This window comes from Centruroides sculpturatus, unplaced genomic scaffold (genome assembly GCF_000671375.1).
Source record: "Centruroides sculpturatus isolate CEXI.00-Female unplaced genomic scaffold, Cexi_2.0 scaffold587, whole genome shotgun sequence".
NCBI classification, from domain to species: Eukaryota; Metazoa; Arthropoda; class Arachnida; order Scorpiones; family Buthidae; genus Centruroides; species Centruroides sculpturatus.
This window is the reverse complement of record NW_019384854.1, coordinates 80,878-102,291: the sequence shown is the minus strand read 5'-3', so window position 1 is coordinate 102,291 and position 21,414 is coordinate 80,878. Positions and strand designations below refer to the sequence as shown.

General features: G+C 33.5%; 2 protein-coding genes across 5 annotated transcripts; one reads left to right on the top strand and one right to left on the bottom strand.

Moving 5' to 3' along the window:
• Positions 1–3,208: 3,208 nt before the first annotated feature.
• Positions 3,209–13,407, bottom strand: LOC111630538 (DNA-directed RNA polymerase III subunit RPC1-like). 4 transcript variants are annotated; one of them, XM_023374650.1, is made up of 7 exons: positions 13,244–13,407; positions 3,889–4,988; positions 3,780–3,800; positions 3,686–3,706; positions 3,586–3,609; positions 3,443–3,463; positions 3,209–3,371 (listed from the first exon to the last, which is right to left on the bottom strand). In XM_023374650.1, the coding sequence occupies exons 2-7, from the start codon at positions 4,006–4,008 to the stop codon at positions 3,225–3,227; spliced, it is 354 nt and encodes a 117-aa protein (XP_023230418.1). In that variant the 5' UTR covers positions 4,009–4,988; positions 13,244–13,407; the 3' UTR covers positions 3,209–3,224. The 4 variants fall into 4 exon arrangements, 3 of the variants coding, with proteins under 3 accessions (XP_023230418.1, XP_023230419.1, XP_023230420.1); XM_023374651.1 differs by having other exon boundaries at positions 3,209–3,463; positions 3,534–3,609; XM_023374652.1 differs by having other exon boundaries at positions 3,209–3,463; positions 3,534–3,606.
• On the top strand, positions 9,361–19,984 carry LOC111630537 (protein ANTAGONIST OF LIKE HETEROCHROMATIN PROTEIN 1-like). Its single transcript, XM_023374649.1, has 4 exons — positions 9,361–11,883; positions 18,238–18,339; positions 18,761–18,890; positions 18,961–19,984. Exons 1-4 carry the CDS (start codon positions 11,855–11,857, stop codon positions 19,234–19,236), a joined length of 537 nt encoding a protein of 178 aa, XP_023230417.1. The 5' UTR covers positions 9,361–11,854; the 3' UTR covers positions 19,237–19,984.
• The last annotated feature ends 1,430 nt before the right edge of the window (positions 19,985–21,414 follow it).

The following is a 21,414-nucleotide window of genomic DNA, read 5'->3' as shown; positions in this document are numbered from 1 at the left end:
TGGACACATAATAGGCAATATGATAGGAGATCTGAGGTTATCCTTACTCGTTTGAGAATTGGACACACTCGACTGACTCATCAATACCTTTTGAAGGGAGATGACGAACCAGTATGTCAGCACTGCAACTGTGCTGTAAGTGTTAAACACATATTTTGCAACTGTGTTGCTTTTGATCAGATTTGTAGACAGCATTTCGGAAATGCAAGCTTTAGAGACATTTTGGGCCAGAGGCCAAATCTGGATAATATACTGGACTTTCTGAAAGTCATTAATATGTATAGAGAAATATGATGATTTTATTATTGTATAGTTTTATTTACTTCATGGTGCATATTTAAATTATTGTATATATTTTTTGTTGTTTATTTATTTATTTATTATATTTTAGATTATATTTATATATTACCATTGGCCTTTTAATGGTTAAACTGTTCGGTATATATGTGTTTTTTTTTTATTTACTGTATTTTGTACCTTCAATCATACCATGTGTCATGGCGCAGTATAGCCTGCATGGCTTTTGTGCCAATAAAAATTAACCAACCAACCAACCAACCAGAGTCATTGGATGGCTAAGAGGGCAAATCGAGTGGTGAGTGCGTCGGTAAGTTGGCAGGTTTCCTCGGATAGACAGGAGACAGGTTTAACAAATAACAAAATAAAGGTTTATTCTATAACTGAAGTTAATTTACAGAAGCTACTGATTATTCCTTAGATGCAGATAACACAAATCTATCTATAATGGCGATCTAACTAGTCACTATGCCGCGTGAGAGTTTAGAAAGGTTCGAGAGTGAGAGGGTTATATTTTTGGTCAAGTATAGCTTATGTTGGAGGACGGTATGCGACGATCATTCTGGACTATGGAAGCTGGCTGTCTGTCACAGGCTTATGTCTTCTACCGGTTTCACCTCGGACAGGATCGGGACGGGAGACACTTGTAATCAGACCCTATTGATGATCGTGCGGAGGGACGGTCGCACTGAGGGGACGATTGCTCTGAACTTTCTGAGACGATCGTTTTTATATGATCATCGTTGACTGAGCCAACAGGTCGTTCACTTGTTATGCTGACTAATTAGCACGTGCACGATGACTAAATTAACAAACGGATGATGACTTGATTTTCTTCCTTCCTCCCGCGTGGATGTGTAAGATTCGACATCCAATCTATTTTCGTTATAACTTGCAAAAATTTATTTTTTTATTTTTTAATGTAAAAATATGTTAAACTCAAAAATTTACGACCTCAAAACCCTCAGGCTCACACTACTTTCCATTTTCTTTAAAATTATATGTCTTTTGGACAGTATAATTTTAACATTCGAATTTACTCTCTCTCTGTATTAAATTTCTCTAGACAGACATGGGGATTACCTTATTCTTATGACTAAAATAGAAAATTTCCCAACAAAATTATCAAAAGTTGGATTGACAAAAATTTTGTGTGACGGATCAACAATTTGACGCATAACATTCAAAACTGCATTTTTAGTGCCGATAGCACAACTGGATGTGTCCTTGAAGTGACCTGGTTCAGTAGATCACAGTTCTTAGTAGCAGAGGTGTCGGTTGTTTGTTGACGGTCGCTATGTCGCTCATTCAGACGTTAGCCTTGTCAGAACATCGATCGTAACTCGATGTGGCTGTTTTCTGCAGAATTGTCCTCACTGGATGCCGGACTTGCAGTTAATTTTTGGTCCTGCATATTTGTGAAAGATCACCCCCCAAAACATCTCATTATTTAATTTGTTTTAGTCACACAGATTGATAGGCTAATACCCTAATACAACCATAATGGATAAGAATAACAAGAAAAATTAGGTGTAAGAAGTGTGTTTATGGAAATTGTGTTTTTACTACTTACACTGCCAAAACTGCTAACATGATGTCCTTTGTTTAATGTAAGTGTATTTTCTGTGTCCTGAAAAGATTAATAATAACAGATTTGGTAACAATTAGACTATTAAATATCTTTATATATATATCGTATTTAATTGCTGTCACTCAAAGTTTTTAATAACTTTATTTGGTTTGTGATTAAAGGTTCTTATATTTTAGTTTAATATTTTGGTCTAGAATTTATTCCTTTTCTTTTGCATTTTCTATTTGACTTCGACTGATATTTATGCACGAAAATTTTCTTTGGTATAGAAACAATATATTAGAAAGTCATTCTAATGTTCAATAAATGCATTTTATTCGAATCTATTGTATTAGATTTGACCAGAATGAATCGGCTGAATAACGTAAGAAAAAGACGTAACAATGATACACATTAATAAAAATTCCATGGAATCTGTCCCCGGATTACACCCGTTTCGAAAATCAGTAAAGGCAGAAATTTGTCTTAACTGCATTAGCTATCAGGTTTAAATAAAATAAATTCTATTGACTTTTATTACTCTAATTGATAATGGAAATATATAGCAAAAATATAGTGTGCAATTCTAGTGAAAACAGATTGAAAATTGTAAACAAAATTTGTTCCAAGAAACAATTTTAACTTACTGTTTTTGGTATTTGTGTTTTAGAACAGTTGAAAAAATAAAAACGATGTTGCTACAAATTCCCGTATATATCAATCCATATTTTACGATTTTTAAACCTTTGCCATAAATGCCAATATAGAAGACTGTTACAGTGGCTGCCAACAGATAGAAATAATAATTCGCTAATAATGGGTTGATCTTTAATAAACTTTAATAAGATATGTAGAAAACTCTGTTTAGTTAAGTAAGCAGTATTAATATTTAGTATTAGCAACATGTGTATTATTTTTGCTTAATTGTATTATTTACAAGTATTATTTACTTTTAATCGGATATTAATATTTTGAATTTTGAACTTATTGTTTTATTTAATGAAGTGTTTCATTTAGCCTGATAATGATCTATTAAATGGACCGAAAACGTCTGTTTTAATAATAAGTCTCTAAGCGAGTGATTAGGTGTCGATTACGTTTTTATTTTCTGCTAAGTAAGCTTTTGTGGTTTATAAAAACTATAACTTTATAATATTTATTTATGAAAATTTTGATGATAAGAGTTTTTCCACATTAATGTAAAAATATGATAAAACCATTTTAAATACAAGTGAATAAAAAATTATCAATTCATCATTGATAATTTTTAAACAATAATACGAAAACACAATTTCTGAAATAAATTTTTAATAAATTAATTTTGTATACTAATGTTTTAGAATTTTTTAATTATTATTTAAATTAATAGTTTTTCAGAGAATTTATAAAACAGAATCAGTATTGTCTGAATAGTTTCTGCAGACGTGTCAGGTCTGATGGCAAGAAGAACAATTAACAGTGTCATTACAACAACTGGTACATATATGTACATGTTTCTGTTCATCTGTAAGGAAGATTAATAGAAGTACTTAATACAATTTTATAAAATTTTCATTTTTTAATATTTTTACTTACATTGTTATTGTTGTCTGTTTGCTGCAAAAATATTATTATAATTTTATAAAACTGAATAACGTATATAATAAAATATAAAATTTTTACTTACGACATAATGATTGTCTGTTTGCTGCTAGAATATTAATGAAATTTTTACTTACGACATAATGATTATCTTCTTGCTGCTAGAATATTAATAAAATTTTTAAAAAATTAAAAAAGTATATAATAAAATTTTTATTTTTTAGTATTTTTACTTACATTGTTATTGTTGTCTGTTTGCTACAGGAATATTAATATAATTTTATAAAACTGAATAACGTATATAATAAATTATTATAAAATTTTTACTTACGACATAATGATTGTCTGTTTGCTGAAAAAATATTATTATAATTTTATAAACTTTAATATAGTATTTAATAAAATTTTTTATATTTTAATTATCTAATAGTATTTCCTACCAATTCTAACGGATGTTTTTCTTTAATATGTTTTTTTAATGTTTGCGGATGCTTAAATTTTTTTTTCACAAAATTTGCATTTAAACTTGTTTTCTTCTGAATGGCAATATTGATGGTCATTATACTTTGATTTAAATTTAAATTTTTTTCCACAAACTTCGCATGTAAATTTATATTTGTTACTTGATTCCTATTAAATAAGTAAGAATATAATACAGTAAAAGTCAATTAATCCAGCACTTGATAATCCCGAATGCTGGATAATCAAGTGCTGGATGCCCGTGACTGCACCGATATTTGTGTGTTATTCTGAATTTTGAATATAAACTTATTCTGAATAGAAAATTAATAATTAATAAGTATGCAACGTTCACCAATAAAACGTGGTAGACCGCCAACTAATAGAAGCAAACCGAAAAGCAAAAAGACGCAACCAGTTTGGCCTAATGATCTGTTCTCCTTAATATAATCGATAAGCGCCGCCGTAACTTATCAATTGCAATTTCAGGACACGCTTCCTGTTCCGTTATGATTTGAAATGGACCGTTCCGATTCGTAACGAAATCGGGACGAGGAAGTTGGTCATGAGGGTTTTAAAGCGGCGTGACGTAACTGTTTTACTCGATAAAACTAATCGAGGATCACTTATTTATCCTTGCTTATATAGCATTTTAATTTAGCTTTTTTTATTTTAAAGTTTTATAACTTTAAAATAAAGTTACGGTAATAATTTAGGAAAAATTAGAATTATATCTTTTATTTCAATGCCTGTTTATATTTATTTTGTTGTAATTATATTCGAAAAAACGAAAAAATAAACATATCAACTTTCACTTAGCTCAAGTTTCACGGACCGACCGCAAAAACTTCGGTAGGTCCGTTTGTAATTGAAGAAAAAGGTGTTTTCTTTCACGATCAGTGTAGAGTTTATTATCTTTTAATATTGCACGACACATCTTCATAATTTCCGCTAATCCAATAATAAATCTGCTAATAAATCCAATGTCGTTCTCTGAACGCTATTTATCGTCCATTTTGTCGTCTGGATTTTACCTTCTTCTTTCCTTGTTAAGTATGGCCTCTCTGTAAATCATCTATCCCTGTAAAGCAGCCAAGTATTGCAAAGTAGTCGAACTTCTCAAATTTATAAATTTTATAACGAAAAAAAAATTAATAATTTTATAAACTTTAATATAGTATTTAATAAAATTTTTTATATTTTAATTATCTAATAGTATTTTGTACCAATTCTTGAAGATGTTTATCTTTGATATGTTTTTTTAAAGTACATAAATGTTTAAATGCTTTTGTACAGAATTTGCATTTGAAGGTTCTTTCCTCGGAATGGCATAATTGATGGTCATCAAATTTAGATTTATATCTAAATTTTTTTCCACATGTTTGACATATGTATTTGTATAGGTTATTTGATTCCTATTAAATAAATAAGAATATAATACAGTAAAAGTCAATTAATCCAGCACTTGATAATCCAGAATGCTGGATAATCAAGTGCTGGATGCCCGTGACTGCACCGATATTTGTGTGTTATTCTGAATTCTGAATAGAAAATTATTAATTAATAAGTATGCAACGTTCACCAATAAAACGTGGTAGACCGCCAACTAATAGAAGCAAACCGAAAGATTTGATAAATGAAAGATTGAAAGATTTTGCTTACCATTGCCAAAAGATTTTATTGTTGAAATGCAATAATGTAGTAGCGTTATTGTTTCTTTTAATATTATTGAACATGATTAATTTTGCATGTCTTTTATTTTCGATATGGATTTCAATAAATAATTTACTGCTGTTTTGAGTTTAAAAAATTGCGTTTTCAAGATAAATCAGACTAGGCATTAATCTGATTCTTTTTTCCACGAATTGTGCATATAGGGACACTGTCTTGAGTGAATAAATTCAAAACTTGTTAAATTGTAATGACGATGATATTCGATCGGCTCGTTGCATCATTTGCCGAACCTTATTCAGTTTTAAATACGATAGAATTACAGCATCAGCGAAGCATGCTGACTGCGAGAAGCATTAAAAAGAAGCACATCTTTTCATTACTTCCCTTTCCCCAGTCGTCGTATTTATATATGGATTCCAATAAGTTTAATTGCTTTAATTATAGTTCTCCGCGGTGTGCGGGCGCTCTGGATTTTCGTGTGTTTTACACTGGATTTCTTGTCATAGTGGATACGTTATATATTGTTGGATTTGCCAAAGTGTAAGGATGAAAGTGACGTCATCTTTATGAGTGTGGCTCAAATATTTCGAGAGCTGTGAACGTTTGAACTCGCGGATTATTGGGGACCGGTTATCCGGAATTCAGTGGCCGCTCCAACGGAAGTGAAGGGGACATCTCTTGCTAGAACAGACAGTGAGTACTGTGTGAATTTGTTATTGAGTCCTGAAACCGATATTTTGTGATTTTTAGGGCTACCCTATGCGGGCTGTGGAGGGCTGCATAGGGCCTATTTTTTGGTGCTAACCAAATTTTTAATATTCATCATTAAGAAGAGTTATTCAGCATAGCTGTGCCAAAATTTCAGTAGTACAGTGTCAACAGTTTTTGATCTAAAGCAATATAAACTTTTAAAGAATTTTATCACAAAGTTGAACGGTCTAGCAGCCATTGCCATAACAACTGTCCAGTTGCCGTGGTAACCGGACCAACATTTGCCGCGAACGGCAATTTCAATGAATTTGTGCTGATTTAAGATTATGGAAGAACTGCAAACATTTGTTAGTGGTTTACGTAACTTGGCACCTCTGACTTCACGTTTGTTTTGGCTTAAACGTGCACTAGTTTAGTGTCTTTTTTACGGTTTTTACAGGCCAGCCCATATTTATTGGTTATTTTCTCCATTGTGGCTATGGAACCTGTGTTGAAATTTCGTTCTGAGGCGAACATTTGTTTCTTTGAAGAACTTAAACCAGTATAAATTCTTATTTACAATAAACAAACTACAGTAAAATTAAATTAACATTAAAACAAAATGACGTGTTCTTGTCACTCTTGTACAGTAAAGCTGGTGGGTGGAGAGAAAAGTCATCTCTCCACACCTTCACATAAGAACCCTTCTCGCGAAGGTCTGAATAGCATTTGCCAAGTCTCTGTCTCGGATTAGGTTATATAGGTACTACTAGGAATTATAAAGGTCAGGCATGCATGGTTAATCCTTTGAGAATTAACCTAATGAGTATGGGCGATTCTACTCAGGTGGTCGGTATAGTTCGCCGAAACTGTTAAATTTTCCCCCACACACTTCCAGGAATTACTCAAAATCAGGCATGCATGGTTACTCCTTTGAGGATTAACCCATCGTGTATAGCCGCCTTTAGATGGACTCATTATTAAAAGAATTATCTGGCATCAATAAACAAATAAATGAAAACCAATATGGCTTTAGACTAGGGGTCCGCAAAGTGGTCGATATCGACCCCTTGGGGTCGAAAAGAGTTCTCCAGGGGTCGATTAATGCACGAAGGTCGATCGAAAGGGGGTCGATTAATACCAAAGAGGATCAATTAAATTGTCTAGGAAAAAAATAAAATATTCCAATAAAAATTCGAAATACAGATATGATCAACAACATTACTGACAACCCTAGTTATAACTTAAGTTTTGCCTTAGCCTACACCGCTTTAAGCATGTGTTACTCTGTTTTCATGCATCTGGCAACTGTACTAGTGTTGCAAACATGTTATGAACGCTGGTAGTTCATTGTACACAGACATATGTTGCACTGTTACACTCGGGTTCATTGTACACAGACATCCATTGCACTGTTACACTCAGATTCATTGTACACAGACATATGCTGCACTGTTACATTAGGATTGTCACTCTAAGTATTTTATATCTAAATGCAGATATTTTGTCCTTTACAGAGAAAATATCATAATATATCGAAAATCATTAATTAATGTAGTATAGAAGCGTTTGCAAGGAAAAAAGTTACAATTGTTCAAGCTCGAACAATCATAAATAATGGCCTTTCATGTAAAAATGGAGCTATTTAAATCTTCACTGGCACGATATGATTTTAAATATTTTTCAAACTTGCAAGTACTAAAAGAAAATGAAAAGGTTTCCGACCGTGATTTGGAGATATATATTAAACATCTTGATAAATTAAGAGAAGAGTTTAAAGCACGTTTCGAAGAATTGGAGAATATGCATGTTTCCGAATGGTTTGCTAAACCATTTGATGTAAAAATAGATAATGAAGGTAGTGAAACTGGCTTAGAAGATGAATTGAGTGAAATATGTATAGATCTCGAAGCTAAAGTGTTGTTTAAAAATAAAAACCTCGGTGAATTTTGGAGCAATAACAATATTCCCAGTAAATATCCCAAGCTCATAGCAGAGGCCGAACCTTTCTTACTCGCATTTCCAACTTCATATGCGGTTGGAGCTGGTTTTAGCCACGCGAACACAATTTTGACAAAATAGAGGAACAGATTGAACTTGGAAAACCGTGGTGTTTTGCGACTAAAACTTACCAATTTTCAACCGAATATCAATAATCTCGCTGCTTCTCTTCAGAGACATCCATCCCACTGATATCAACTATTTTAATAAAAAGGCATGTATACATATTTTTAAGGCATTCAGTAGTAGTCGCAAAATGACAGTAAAAGATTTTTTCATCCAATATAACTAATGTTATGTTTTCAAAGATAAGTACAGTAGAACCTCCATTATCCGGACCTCCATTATCCGGACCTCCATTATCCGGATTTTCGATTATCCGGATTGTTCAAAATAAACAAAAATTTTACGAATTTGCTGATTTGCACTTGGCGAATTACGACACTGTTTATGTACGTGATGGAATGCATAACTTTTTTTGTTTCAACAACGTCTCACCCGGCACAGTGGTCGTAAACTCTTAAATATATTTTACGTAGTAATAAAAATATAACTTGACATACGTATTTATAAATAATTTATATTCAAATTACATCATTTCTATGACCAAGGGCGGCGTAAGGCATGGACGACGTGGGCCACCGCCTATGCCTCGCGGTCCGAAGGGCCTCGCGCCTCGAAGGTTTATGCATTACTTAAAAGCCGCGAACGCGACGAAAAAATTTTACTCGTCATAAAACGATAAATAGTTTGTCAAATTTTTATTCATAAAAATGCAGTTTCAACTGCTTTTTATTTTATAAAATCCGTCTTCTTGCGCCACCAGAGGGCCTTTTAAACAATAGGTAGTCTGTTAGCGTTGGTCAGTAGTAGTCCAAATTCAATACGAACGTTTGTTTCTTGAAAATTTGATCACGATTTAAATACAGTATTTACTTTTAATATTACCGATATGTCATCGAAAAGAAAACGTGTTGTATTATTATTAAAAGACAAATTAAAGTATTTGTTTCGATTATCCGGATTTTTCCTTATCCGGACTACCTTCATCCCCAATTAGTCTGGATAATAGAGGTTTTACTGTATGTATTTTACATATTATGACACGTACGGTTTAAGAACTATAGGCAAATTTTCATCTATTTATAATTTTGCTATTATTTTTTTAAGATTATAAATCAGTGGAAAATATCTCCTTTTTCTGTTAATGTTATTAGGAGGATTTTATAAAATATGGGAACTATAAATTCTTTTGTTGGGTTGCTATGCGAGTCTCCTTATCGCTTAACATTAAAAATGCAAAAACGATTTAATGTTTTTGTTAAATACTTAATCTGGGGGTCGATAAGAAGGCAAATATTCTATAAAGGGGTCGATGGGATAAAATGTTTGGGGACCCCCTACTTTAGACAGAGAGTATCAACAATAGATGCAGCATTAAGAACGAAAGAATTTGTAAATACAGCATGGGGGAAAGGAAAACATGCAATCTTAATAAAAATAGATTTTCAAAAGGCATTTGACCACGTGGCGGCCAGGAATAATGAAACGTATATATGAAATTAAGTGTCCAAAGAACATCAAAGATATTCTCCAAGATTATTTAACTAATCGACAAGTAGGATTCTACTCCAACTGCACAACTGTCATCAAACAAATAAATAGAGGATGTCCACAAAGGTACAGAAGTGGGCCAGGACTATGGAATTTAGCAATGGACAGTTTACTAAACAAAATTCCAGACACCGACGACAGTAGAATCCAAGCATTTGCGGATGTCACACTTCTCATGATATCAAACCAAAACTGTAATAGACTCGGAGACAAAGCAAATAAGATACTTAAAGAAATTTATGAATGGAGTATTAATTATAAACAACCTATCAACTTTAACAAATGCGAGGTGGTAGTATGTACCCAAAAAAATAAAATCAACTGAAGAAACCCATAGGAATAAAAATTGGTGGTAAAAATATAAAAAATGTTTCTTATATCAAATACCTTGGAATATATTTTGATAGACAAATGAATTGGAAAATACACATAGCAAGTTTTATCACTTTTTTTGTATGTTTCTTCTAACTTATTAGAACATATAACTAGAAATACTTGGGGTATGAGTTCGAAAAACACAAGACTGATCTACAAAGAGGCTATCGAGCTGGCAGCACTATATGGAGTACAAATTTGGGGAGAAACGATAGATAAAATACACAACAAAAGAAAACTCATCTCAATCCAAAGAAAGGCAGCAATAAGAATCTGCAAAGCATATAGAACAACCCCAACGGATGCTCTGTTAGTACTAGTGAAACTGAAACCCATAAATTGGATAGCAAAAGATCTCATCTGGGAAAAAAATCTCATCTGGGAAAAAAATCTAATAAAAGAAAGTTTACAAAGAAAAACCAAAGAAGAAATAAACAAAGAAATTAACGAAGGAAAACTTCCAAACGACATAAAGATGATAGAAGACATTATAGAAAACGAAACAGAAAATATAGATAAATCAAAAACACTGTGACCCAGCAGATATAGAAACATATAGAGTTCATATGGATAAACAAGAGAATGCCACGAAACAAAAGAGTTTTAAAATATATACTGACAGTTCGAAAACACCATCAGGTGTAGGCAGCGGAATAATCATCATAAATGAAAACAATAGAACTCAATGCCAGGCTTCTATGAAAATTGCAAACTATTGCACTACGATGCAAGCAGAAATGTATGTGGTTTATGAAGCTCTCACATGCATCAATAAAAGGAACAATCGTCCAAACAAACAATTGAATATTTACACTGACAGTAGAGCAACACTACATATCCTGGAAAACAAGAATAGAAAAAACAGGCTCACAGATGAACTCATCAACATCTCCGAAGAAGTTAACAAAAAAATTAAAATCACTTACAACTGGGTTCCAGATCATACAGGACATCAATGGAGCGAAAAAGCCGACACACTGGTTAAAAGAGCTGCCAGTATCAACATTCCAATAACCTACGAAAGAATACCAATAACAGAAATAAAAAATAATATAAAAAACATTACAGAAGAACTATGGCAAGAAGAGTGGAATACATCATCTACAGGAAGACATTGCCACAAATTTTTTCCAAACAAAAGACAGATTTCAAAATAAACACTTTAAGCTATCATTTGGTGTGACTCAGTGTCTAACAGCACATAGAAACTTCAAGTCTTACTTGTACTGTTTTCAAAAAATCAACAACCAATATTGTGAAGGGGATACCAGCCAAGAAGAAAATGTATTTCACTACTTATTTGAGTGCACCAAATTCAACAAAGAGAGAACTTTATACAAAAGTGCCTCATGGCAGGCTTCAATTGGCCACCTAAAGAAACAGACCATGTGAACAACAAAACTTTATTCACCGCATTAGAGAAGTACATCAACAATACAAAAATTTTCATTGAAATAAACAACACAAGAAAACCACGACAGAAAAGAAAGCGATGAAATTGAAATTGAAAAAGAAAGTGACCAAGAAGGAGAAGAAAGTGACAACACCGAAAATACATCCAACAGAGACGACGAATAAACTTTACTCACTGTGATGATGCTCAAGTGCAGCATTAAACATAGGTATCATTGGTATTTGTTATCTAACTATAGAAATAATTTACGGCTATAACATAAGTAAACTTATTGTAATCCAAATTAATTGAATCCACGAGATGCGGACAATATTTGGAATTATAATTATGTATCATATTAACTTATCCTATATACTAAAAACTACTATAAAAATTGTCAGGACCAATTGTAATTAAAACGTTTTCACATAACAAGTAGACATACTATAATCCAAATGTATAGAGTCCACGAGATGTGGACAATTTATTTGGAATATTATAATTATGTACTATATTAACTTATCCTGTATACTATTTATTACTATGTTTAAAAATTGTCAGGACCATTTGTAATCAACCTGTTTCTATATGGCAGATAGCCATACTGTACATATTGTAAATATTATTTTGTTCTTTTCAATAAATGCCGGGACAGGTGCTCCGAGTACCCATCTCTTACTTCACACTTTCCTATCTCATTTTCTTTTCACACTTCGTATCTCATGCTTTCTCTTCTTTCCTACTTCCACAGGGCTAAGTCCGAAGCTAAAAATCAGACAGCCCTCTAATCTCTTTTACTAAAGGTACATTCTAAAGGTGGCAGTTCACATCACTCCCTGTTGCGAAAGTAATAAACTTTTACTGACCTTGACACATGATCAACCCCTCTCCGATTACTAAGAATAACAAGTGGGAAGCAGTTGTTTAAATGGTAATAAAACATTTAGCAGTTTATTACAGAAATGCATTGACTTCTCCTGCTCTACTCATATTACCTCAAAAGCAATAAGCACTTAACACTGGAGTTTGAAACACAATCTATTCCTATCAGATTAGAAAGGAACCGACAACAATCGGTGAAAGTTGAGATAATCTATTGGCAAATGAGACCTGATCTGTTTATTTTAAAGCTGTGTTGTCTCTAATTACAGGAAAATAAAGTAAATAAAACATTATAAAGGAAGAAAAATATGAAAATAAAAGATAGACTCATAATTTCTGATAATCAGTGGCGGCAAATTTACAATTTTAAAATAAAAACGGCCGACGTTACGCATGCAGTGTTAGACAAGCGATGATTGATTAGTATTGTCAACCTGTACCATGCTTGACGGCAGGCTTAAGTCCCTCTGGCTCAATTTCCTCACCCCTGTTAAGGCTCAAATCGGGCCAGTCCACTTCAAACGCCTTTGTTAACAGATAGGACGTCTTGGCATATTAAGTGAGCTGCTTCCAGAGCTGCGCGGTCGATCTACGTCAAGCCAACTTTATCACCTGGAGCATATTGCACATATAGAAAAGCAAGACTTTTGTGTGTTTGATAAATAAAGTACAGTATAATATGCAAATAAATGAAAGATTTTACTTACCATTGCACCTACAGATGTTATATAGATATTATTGAAATGCAATAATGTAGTAAAGATATTGCATTTTTCTTTTAATAGAGGTTGCAGCCGACATTTTCAACGCGAAAACGTGTATGTCGGATGTTCAGTGTTGTTTTCCTATAAGCCTAGAAGTTTGACAATGGTGTTTGGATAGTCAGTGCAATCATGCTCGACGTCCCAAACACCATTGCCAAACTTCTAGGCCTTTAGGAAAGCGGCGCTGAATGTCTGACGTACACGTTTTTGCATTGAAAACGTCGGCCACAACCTAATATTATTGAACGTGGTTAATTAATTGTGCTTGTCTTTTATTTTCGATATGGAGTTCAATAAATCCGTCATTGGAAACGGTGGATGCGCCGCTTCCTTTGTATTTTCTAAAAAATAAATACATATTAATTTTAATTATATGAAAATAATCACACAATATTTTATTATAACCGCATTATGTATCTTATTACAAATTTCTATACTACATATGAAAAAAAAAGATAAGATTGTTATTGTATATTCGAATATTAGTGGTGGAGTAGCGGAGTGGAAATGCTGTATTGTCAGCATCCAAAAAGCCAGATTCGCGCATGCGCTTTACAGGGCACCAACTTTAGCCAGTGGAAGCCTAAGGGCTGTTTCACACTGACTGGAACTGGAATAAAGGTAGAGGGCTGTCCGTAGACTTAGCCACAAGAGGAAGGAAGGTATGGAGTGGGGGAGAGAAGGGAGAGGGAGTGGGAGGGAGAAAGGGTTGAAGGAAGAGTAAAGTGGGTCCCATTCACTTCACTCATCGCACTAATTGATAAAAGAATATAAAATATGTACAAGACAGTGTAGCCCTTTGGGTAAGGTGCTAGATAATAGAGGTGAGTAGAAACAGGACAATTAGTGTAGTGCATACATAGGAATACTTATACGTAGTTAAGATGATGCAGATGCCCTATTACATGTGCTGATGAATCGTCGTCCTTGAGAGTCCACATGACCAGACGAGTCCGTTAATTGGGGTGAACGAGGTTAGTGCAGCTTTCGACGAACTTAACGAAGTGCCTATATGTCTCTTTGGTCTTGCACAAGAAGTCCGGCTCAGGTGGCCATGATTGTCCGTGGTGTAGGCAGTACGTAATAAGTTCACCTCTGTTGGCGTCTTGGTCTGGGCAGTCGAAGAGGTAGTGTAGGGTGTTCCCTTCGGTTGTAGTGTTAACACTCGCAGCAAGGGTTGTCCTTTTTTCCAATTCTGTACAGAAAAGCAGGAAAGTTCCCATGGCCGGTCAAGCATTGGGTGAGCGGATAAGAGGGATTAACATGATGAAGCTTGTGCCTTTCCTTAATATTCGGGAAGAACTTGTAAGTTATTCTGCCTGTTGTTGAGGAGTCCCATTCTGTTTGCCAAATGTTTATGCATTTTTCATTGACGATTTTGTGAATATGGGAAATGGGGTAACAGTGGTAGGTTGGAGTAAGATTTAGTTTGGTGGCTTTCACCGCTAGCTCATCGGCTCTATCGTTTCCTTTAACATTGCTATGTCCTGGTATCCATGTGAAACTGATTTTTCTTCTTTAGCTCAGGTTATTAGCCAAGAACTTGGTTTTGAGTCCAATGTTAAGATGCCTATAGCTTTCTTTTAGCGTATTGATGACGTAGCGGCTGTCCGTGTAAAAGTTTATGCTTCCTTTATAATTGTTCAAGTTATTAGTGATGTTCTTGAGGGCCTTGTTCATGGCCCAGAGCTCCGCCTGGTTATTTGAGCAGTGATTTAGAAGCTTGTAGTATTCTTCATGGATGGTATTGCCCTTGCTAGCATCGTATACAACGAATGCTGCCCCCGTGCCATCCCTGTTCTTCGCTCCATCAGCATACACATGCCAGTTGTAATCCCCGCTGTTCGGATCTATGCTATTACTTTCCCAGTTAGTTGTGTTTATCGCCGGATGGTAGAGGATTCCTTGCCCTGGGTAATATTTATTGATTCCATGCTTCTTTATATCCAATAATAGATCTAGGCTGTTTCCTGGGTATTCATCTTTTTGGATAGCGGTTTTTAGACTTTCCTCTGTAAGCCTTTCTATGTTGTTTTTCAAAATATTCCATTTCCAGAAGATCCCTTTAATCTTTATATGAATAGGCATGATGTTGGCGATTACAAGCAGTGCGTCCATTGGTGCAGTCCTATACGCCCTGCAAATCCGGATGGCTAAGCTCCTCTGGACCGAGAGGAGATGCCGTTTGTTTTGTACCAGGGAAGCCCTTTCCCCCAAATTTCAGCCGTGTATAGTAGAGCAGGCTCAATGGCTCCTTTATAAATGGTAGTGTAGCTTTTTGCGCCTAGTCCCCACATGTTTCTGGCTATATAATATAGCATATTCACTCTTTGTTTTGCCTTCTTGCAAATTTCCTCTATATGTTGCTTCTAACTCAGGGTTGGATTGAGGATAGCACCCAGGTACTTTAGGTGGGAGGTTATCTTTATTCTATGTCCATTCATGTATATATAGAGTGGCCTTTGTAATTGCTTCCTTTTTGATCTTTTTGTGCAGACTAGGGCTTCGCACTTCTTGAAATTTATGGGGAGCTTGTGGCTTTGACTCCATTTGTGTATTTTTTCTAGGATCTCGTTACTTTTCATTCGTAGTGTATTACAATTTTGGTGTCTAATCATTAGAAGAGTGTCGTCTGCGAAGCCTTGTATCATTATATTGTCTGTACTTTGAATTGTGTCCAGGAGGTTATCATAAGTCAGATTCCAAAGCCCGGGACCGCTACGGGAGCCTTGGGGGCATCCTCTGTTCACTTGTTTAATGATGTTCATTCTTCCCGTGAAGAAGCCAGCCGTTCTGTCCTTCAGATAACTATTTAGTAGGTCGTATATATTCTTCGGACATCCATAGGTCCTCAGGCTATTCGTGATAGACAGCCACCATAGGTGGTCAAAAGCCTTTTTAAAATCTATGCTTACCAGCAAGGCGTGCTGGTCTTTGTCCCAGGCTTCCTCAATGAAACGGGTGGCTTTGTGAATTGCCATGGTCGTTGAACTACCAGGCCGAAACCCATATTGATTTTTATTCTGAAGTTTATGGCTTACCAGATGCCAATTGATCTGGTTTATCATAAGGCCATCGAGGACTTTGCCCAATACCGGAAGAAGACTATTAGGGTAGTAGTCTTGCTCAGAATTCAGGTGATCCTTTTTTGGTGATAGTCGTTGTCTTCTTCTGTATTGTCCTCTGGGAAGTGGTAGTCCAAAAGATTTTTAATGTTTTCTTCTATGTCATAGTTATTGTTAGTGGTGTTACTGTTGGTGATATTCGGGATTGTAGCCCTCGCATTTTTCTTGAAGGCCACTTTGTAGGGTTGTCTTCAAGGGTCTTTCAAGTGTTCCCCACAGTATTTGCACCAAGATGCGCTCCTAGTTTTGTTTATATTTTGCTTGTAACTCTTTAATTCCTCATTATATTCTTTCCTCAGGGTCCCTGTCAAGTTGGGATTCTGGTTCCTAGTCCATTTTTTGCGGGCTTTTCTAACTTTTCTTTTTTGGTTTTCTAATGAGCTTGTCCACCAATGGGTCTTATTGGGGTTANATTCTTTCCTCAGGGTCCCTGTCAAGTTGGGATTCTGGTTCCTAGTCCATTTTTTGCGGGCTTTTCTAACTTTTCTTTTTTGGTTTTCTAATGAGCTTGTCCACCAATGGGTCTTATTGGGGTTACTTGCGTTTATTTTTGATGATAGCTTTGCTGCCAGCTTCAGTGACTCTGTTATGTGTTTTACATAGTTGTTCACTATGACTGACTGGACCGATTAGTCCGACCCGATCGATCCTATAATCGGACCGACTAGTAATAGAAGCATTCACACTGAGTATGATTATATGTCATTGGCCGACTCGTAAGGACCAATCGGAACGCATGTTACAGATTAATACACTAGCCAATCATAGTAAGTTTTTCAATGTAAACAGAAAACATGGCCGTCAAGGAAAGCGATCGTGCATTTCAAATTGTTTTAAAACATATTTCATTTGTATCCAGAAATTGTAGTTCTGAATACGCTACAATTTATCGTCAGGCCATATCTTTGACAACAATATCTATTGCAATGTTTTATAAACAGCACAGAGGTCATAGACAGTTAACGAACCTCTTTGATAAATGTTTTGATAGCAAATTTTTAAAATTTGCGAGAAAAAAGTACGTAATGCTTTTAATAAGCTTAAACAAGTGCATCATTAATAATGATGTCAAAGGTGTCAAACACTTTATGACAGAAATAAAGAGAAGTGCAACAATTTTGCTGACATGTAAGAAGTTCAGCATGAAAAGAAAGCATTGAGTTTGTCCTATTTTATTGGAGCGAGAGGAAAGGGTGAATATAGAAGTCTTGTACAGCAAATATATATCATATATACCGATTATCATATATCTGCATTGGATATATGATAATCGGGATACTATATGAATTTCAGGATGAGCGCAGAAAAGTATGTTTTATTTATTATTTATTTCAATCTTATTTTAATCTAATAAATCGTTTGTATATAAACTCGTATCTCAGATTATACACTAACTACTCAAATGTAAAGATTGAATAATTCTACTAACTCAGAATATTTTGCTAAATGATTTAGTTAGTTCTATAATATAGCATTTTTATAAATGTTAGTTCATTTGCATAAACTATTGAAGAATGTTTTTGTAATGTTAAAATTTTGTTTTTTTTTTTTACATTGCACTCCTAAAATAATTTATATACCAAAACAATACACTTCAAAATTGAGAAACACTATTATAATGTATTTAATTAAAACACATTTCATGCAAGCCAGATAAAGTTTCCATTAGAAAAAAACTATAGAAATTCTTATTCTTTCAGATGAATGTCTAAAAATTTTCACAAAAAATTAAATTTTGTAATGTCAAAATTACATAACAGATGAAAATTGAATTTATGAATGACTTTCAATAATATTTATTTGTATTTTTAGATTTGATGAATTGTTGAGCAAAATTGGCCTGCTAATTATATGTAAAAATACAACTTATAGGAAAAGCATATCACCTGCTGAACAACTTGCACTGACATTAAGGTTTGTATCAAGACTTTACAATCAAGTTTTAATATCTATATAATTCCAAAACAAAGTATTTGTATTTGTTACAATTTATTTTGCTAAAATAAATATAACATATTTCTTTAACAATAATTTTTATTTAACATGCTTAAAAAATAAGTCAGGTGGATTAGATCTTACAAATAATACTGGTTAGTGCAATTTTTGTATATTACATTGCAAATAATTACAATTGAATTAACCAGTTAATCTGAAAAATCTTAATCTTTAAGATTCTAGATAAGGTTGCCTGTAAGGAAAATAGTATTTCAGATTTTCCTTATACACATTATCATCATAAATTCTTCAGGTTGATTGAACTGCATATTAATTTTAAATAGTAGTCTACTTTTTGTAACTTTTTATTAATTCAATTTTTTCTTGGTTAACAAAAGAGATTTCTTGCACATGGAGGAGAACAACAAATATGTGCATTAAATTATTGCATTGGTGTTTCAACAACACATAATATAGTGAAACGAGTATGTGATGCAATATGGACTGTGCTTTCTAGTGAATATTTTAAGGTAAACATTATACTTTTCATGAATTTTTAAAGAATATATCATTTCAAATTTAACAATTATATTATTTCAGATTCCTGATAAAGAAAATATTGTAGAAATCAGCAAAAAATTTAATATGTATTCCAACTTCCCCCAATGCTTAGGAGCAATAGACAGTAAACATGTTGTTATTCAGCGACCAAAACATTCTGGTACCGTCTATCATAATTACAAGGGTACGAATAGCATTATTTTAATGGCTGCGTGTGATGCTGAATACAGATTTACAATAGTTGAGTTAGGTGCACCCGGTATCTGTAGTGATGGAGAGGTGTTTAGTAATTCTGTACTGTATTTGGAAAATTAATCAAACAAAAAAAAATTGGATTTTCCTGCAGATGAGAAATTGGCAGGGTCAAATGTTAATGTTCCATATTGTTTTGTGGGGATGAGGCCTTTCCTCTCCTTCCAAATTTATTACGTCCTTACCCTGGTAAGAATCTACCTCTTGAACGGGCAGTCTTCAATTATCGCATGTCTTGTGCAAGATGAATTAATGAAAATACATTTGGGATATTAGCAGCCAGGTAGTGCATATATAAAAATATTATTAATGCTAATCCTGAAAACGTTATAAAATTTGTGAAGGCAACAGTATGCCTACATAATTACCTCAGGACATATGATATAAGATGTCTGTCCCAGGAAGGCGCTTATTGCACCAGTAATTATGTGGATTCCAAAGGATTTAATGGTGAAATAAATCCTGGTCAGTGGCATAATGAAACAGAAACAAACGAAGCAATGACAGACATTACTACATGCTACTGTATTTTAAAAAATAGTGGTAGTGATGCGTAGAAAGTTTGCAAATTATATCAAGACTTTTTTATGAGTGAACAAGGTTGACTTCCTTGGCAGAATGAAGTTGTGACAAGAGGATCAACTCCAGAATTGTGTAAATAAATTAATCTATTAAAAAACTGTAAAAATAAAATTTTATTTACATATAAAAATAAACATTTTTATTCCAATTCCTCTGCTTCTTCAAAGGCTTCTTCAATTTTTTTTCCGTAAATTATTATTATTTTTTTTACATTTTATTTCGCATTAACGTTCTGACAGTGACATGAAATAATAATAATCATTATCATTATGCGATATGCTTCTTGTCTAGTCTTGTGTACAAATATACGAGCTCTAAGAAAATTTTTTACTAATTTGTACCCGTTATGCTAATTTTTCCTGCATAGTTGTAACACGAGTTGAAAAGGGATAGAATTATCCGAAATTCATTCTCAAATAAATAAAAAATTTTTCTAAAGTTTGTTTTCCATTTCATTGATGGTGTAATAAGTCTAGTGAAAAAGAAAAGCCGTCTTAGAGCTCGTATATTTGTAATCATTATCATGTTTAGTGTCCACTATGGAAGTATTTGTAGTTTTAAGTAGTTCGAATAATTCCTTCTTCCCATCATTTTTTCTTTTCTTTTTGTTAAATTGTAATTTCAGGTGGATATATCATATTTTATCATTTTTTACATTATATTTACTTACTTAAGCCACTTAAACTTAAAGTGGAAGTATTTAAGCAATCATCTATGTCAGTGTTTCTCAATGGGGGCGATATCGCCCCCTGTGGGCGTTTTTCCATGTTCAGGGGGCGATTAGTAACAATTTATATTTTGGGGGGCGAAAAAACAATTTTCTGGGCAATATAGTAAAACATTATATTAAGAATAATTAGATATTTTATTCGTTATATCGTACAACAATTAAACAAATAACATTATACTAGTCACTAGTCTATTCGATGCGGTACGAATTTGGCGTTAGCCTCGCCCCTCGGCATCGGAATTTTGTAGCGAAGGGGGCGATACTACGTAACGGTTTTACTGTAGGGGGCGACGATTCGTTAGAGGTTAAGAAACACTGATCTATGTCATTGTTTTCTATGGTTAAAATGGTATCTGGGCAGGACATTTCAAATGTGTTATACTCTAAATTTTATAGAAGACTCAAATAAAGAAAATGTAAAGTAAAATATACATTTAAAATTTTTAAGATAAATGCTGTGAACATGTACTATGCAAATAGTTAAAATATATCAATTTGTTTTAAATGCTTATAGGAGTCATACTGAGTAAAGCTANCTGGGCAGGACATTTCAAATGTGTTATACTCTAAATTTTATAGAAGACTCAAATAAAGAAAATGTAAAGTAAAATATACATTTAAAATTTTTAAGATAAATGCTGTGAACATGTACTATGCAAATAGTTAAAATATATCAATTTATATTTTAAATGCTTATAGAAGTCATACTGAGTAAAGCTATCTAATCAAATAAACTCTGTAAATTTTTGTTGTAATTTTTTCACCCAAAAAAAAAAAGAAAAATTCAGTGAACAAGTTATTCTCTGAATAAATGACAGGATATGAAGAATGTTATTTCATATATAAATGTTTCAATGTATATTTATCTATTCTATTAAACAAATGTACCGTTTTAATTAGCAGATACACTAGACAAATGATGTAAAATT

Excerpts from the sequence above, each read along its gene's own strand:
- LOC111630538 (XM_023374650.1), bottom strand. The coding sequence starts at position 4,008 with ATGACCATCAATATTGCCATTCAGAAGAAAACAAGTTTAAATGCAAAT. Across the intron at positions 3,801-3,888 it reads AAAAACATCCGTTAGAATTG|CAAACAGACAATCATTATGT; the intron begins GTAGGAAATACT and ends ATATTTTTTCAG. Across the intron at positions 3,707-3,779 it reads AAACAGACAATCATTATGTC|CAAACAGACAACAATAACAA; the intron begins GTAAGTAAAAAT and ends ATATTCCTGTAG.
- LOC111630537 (XM_023374649.1), top strand. The coding sequence starts at position 11,855 with ATGATGCTCAAGTGCAGCATTAAACATAG. Across the intron at positions 11,884-18,237 it reads AAGTGCAGCATTAAACATAG|ATTTGATGAATTGTTGAGCA; the intron begins GTATCATTGGTA and ends TTGTATTTTTAG. Across the intron at positions 18,891-18,960 it reads TTTCTAGTGAATATTTTAAG|ATTCCTGATAAAGAAAATAT; the intron begins GTAAACATTATA and ends ATATTATTTCAG.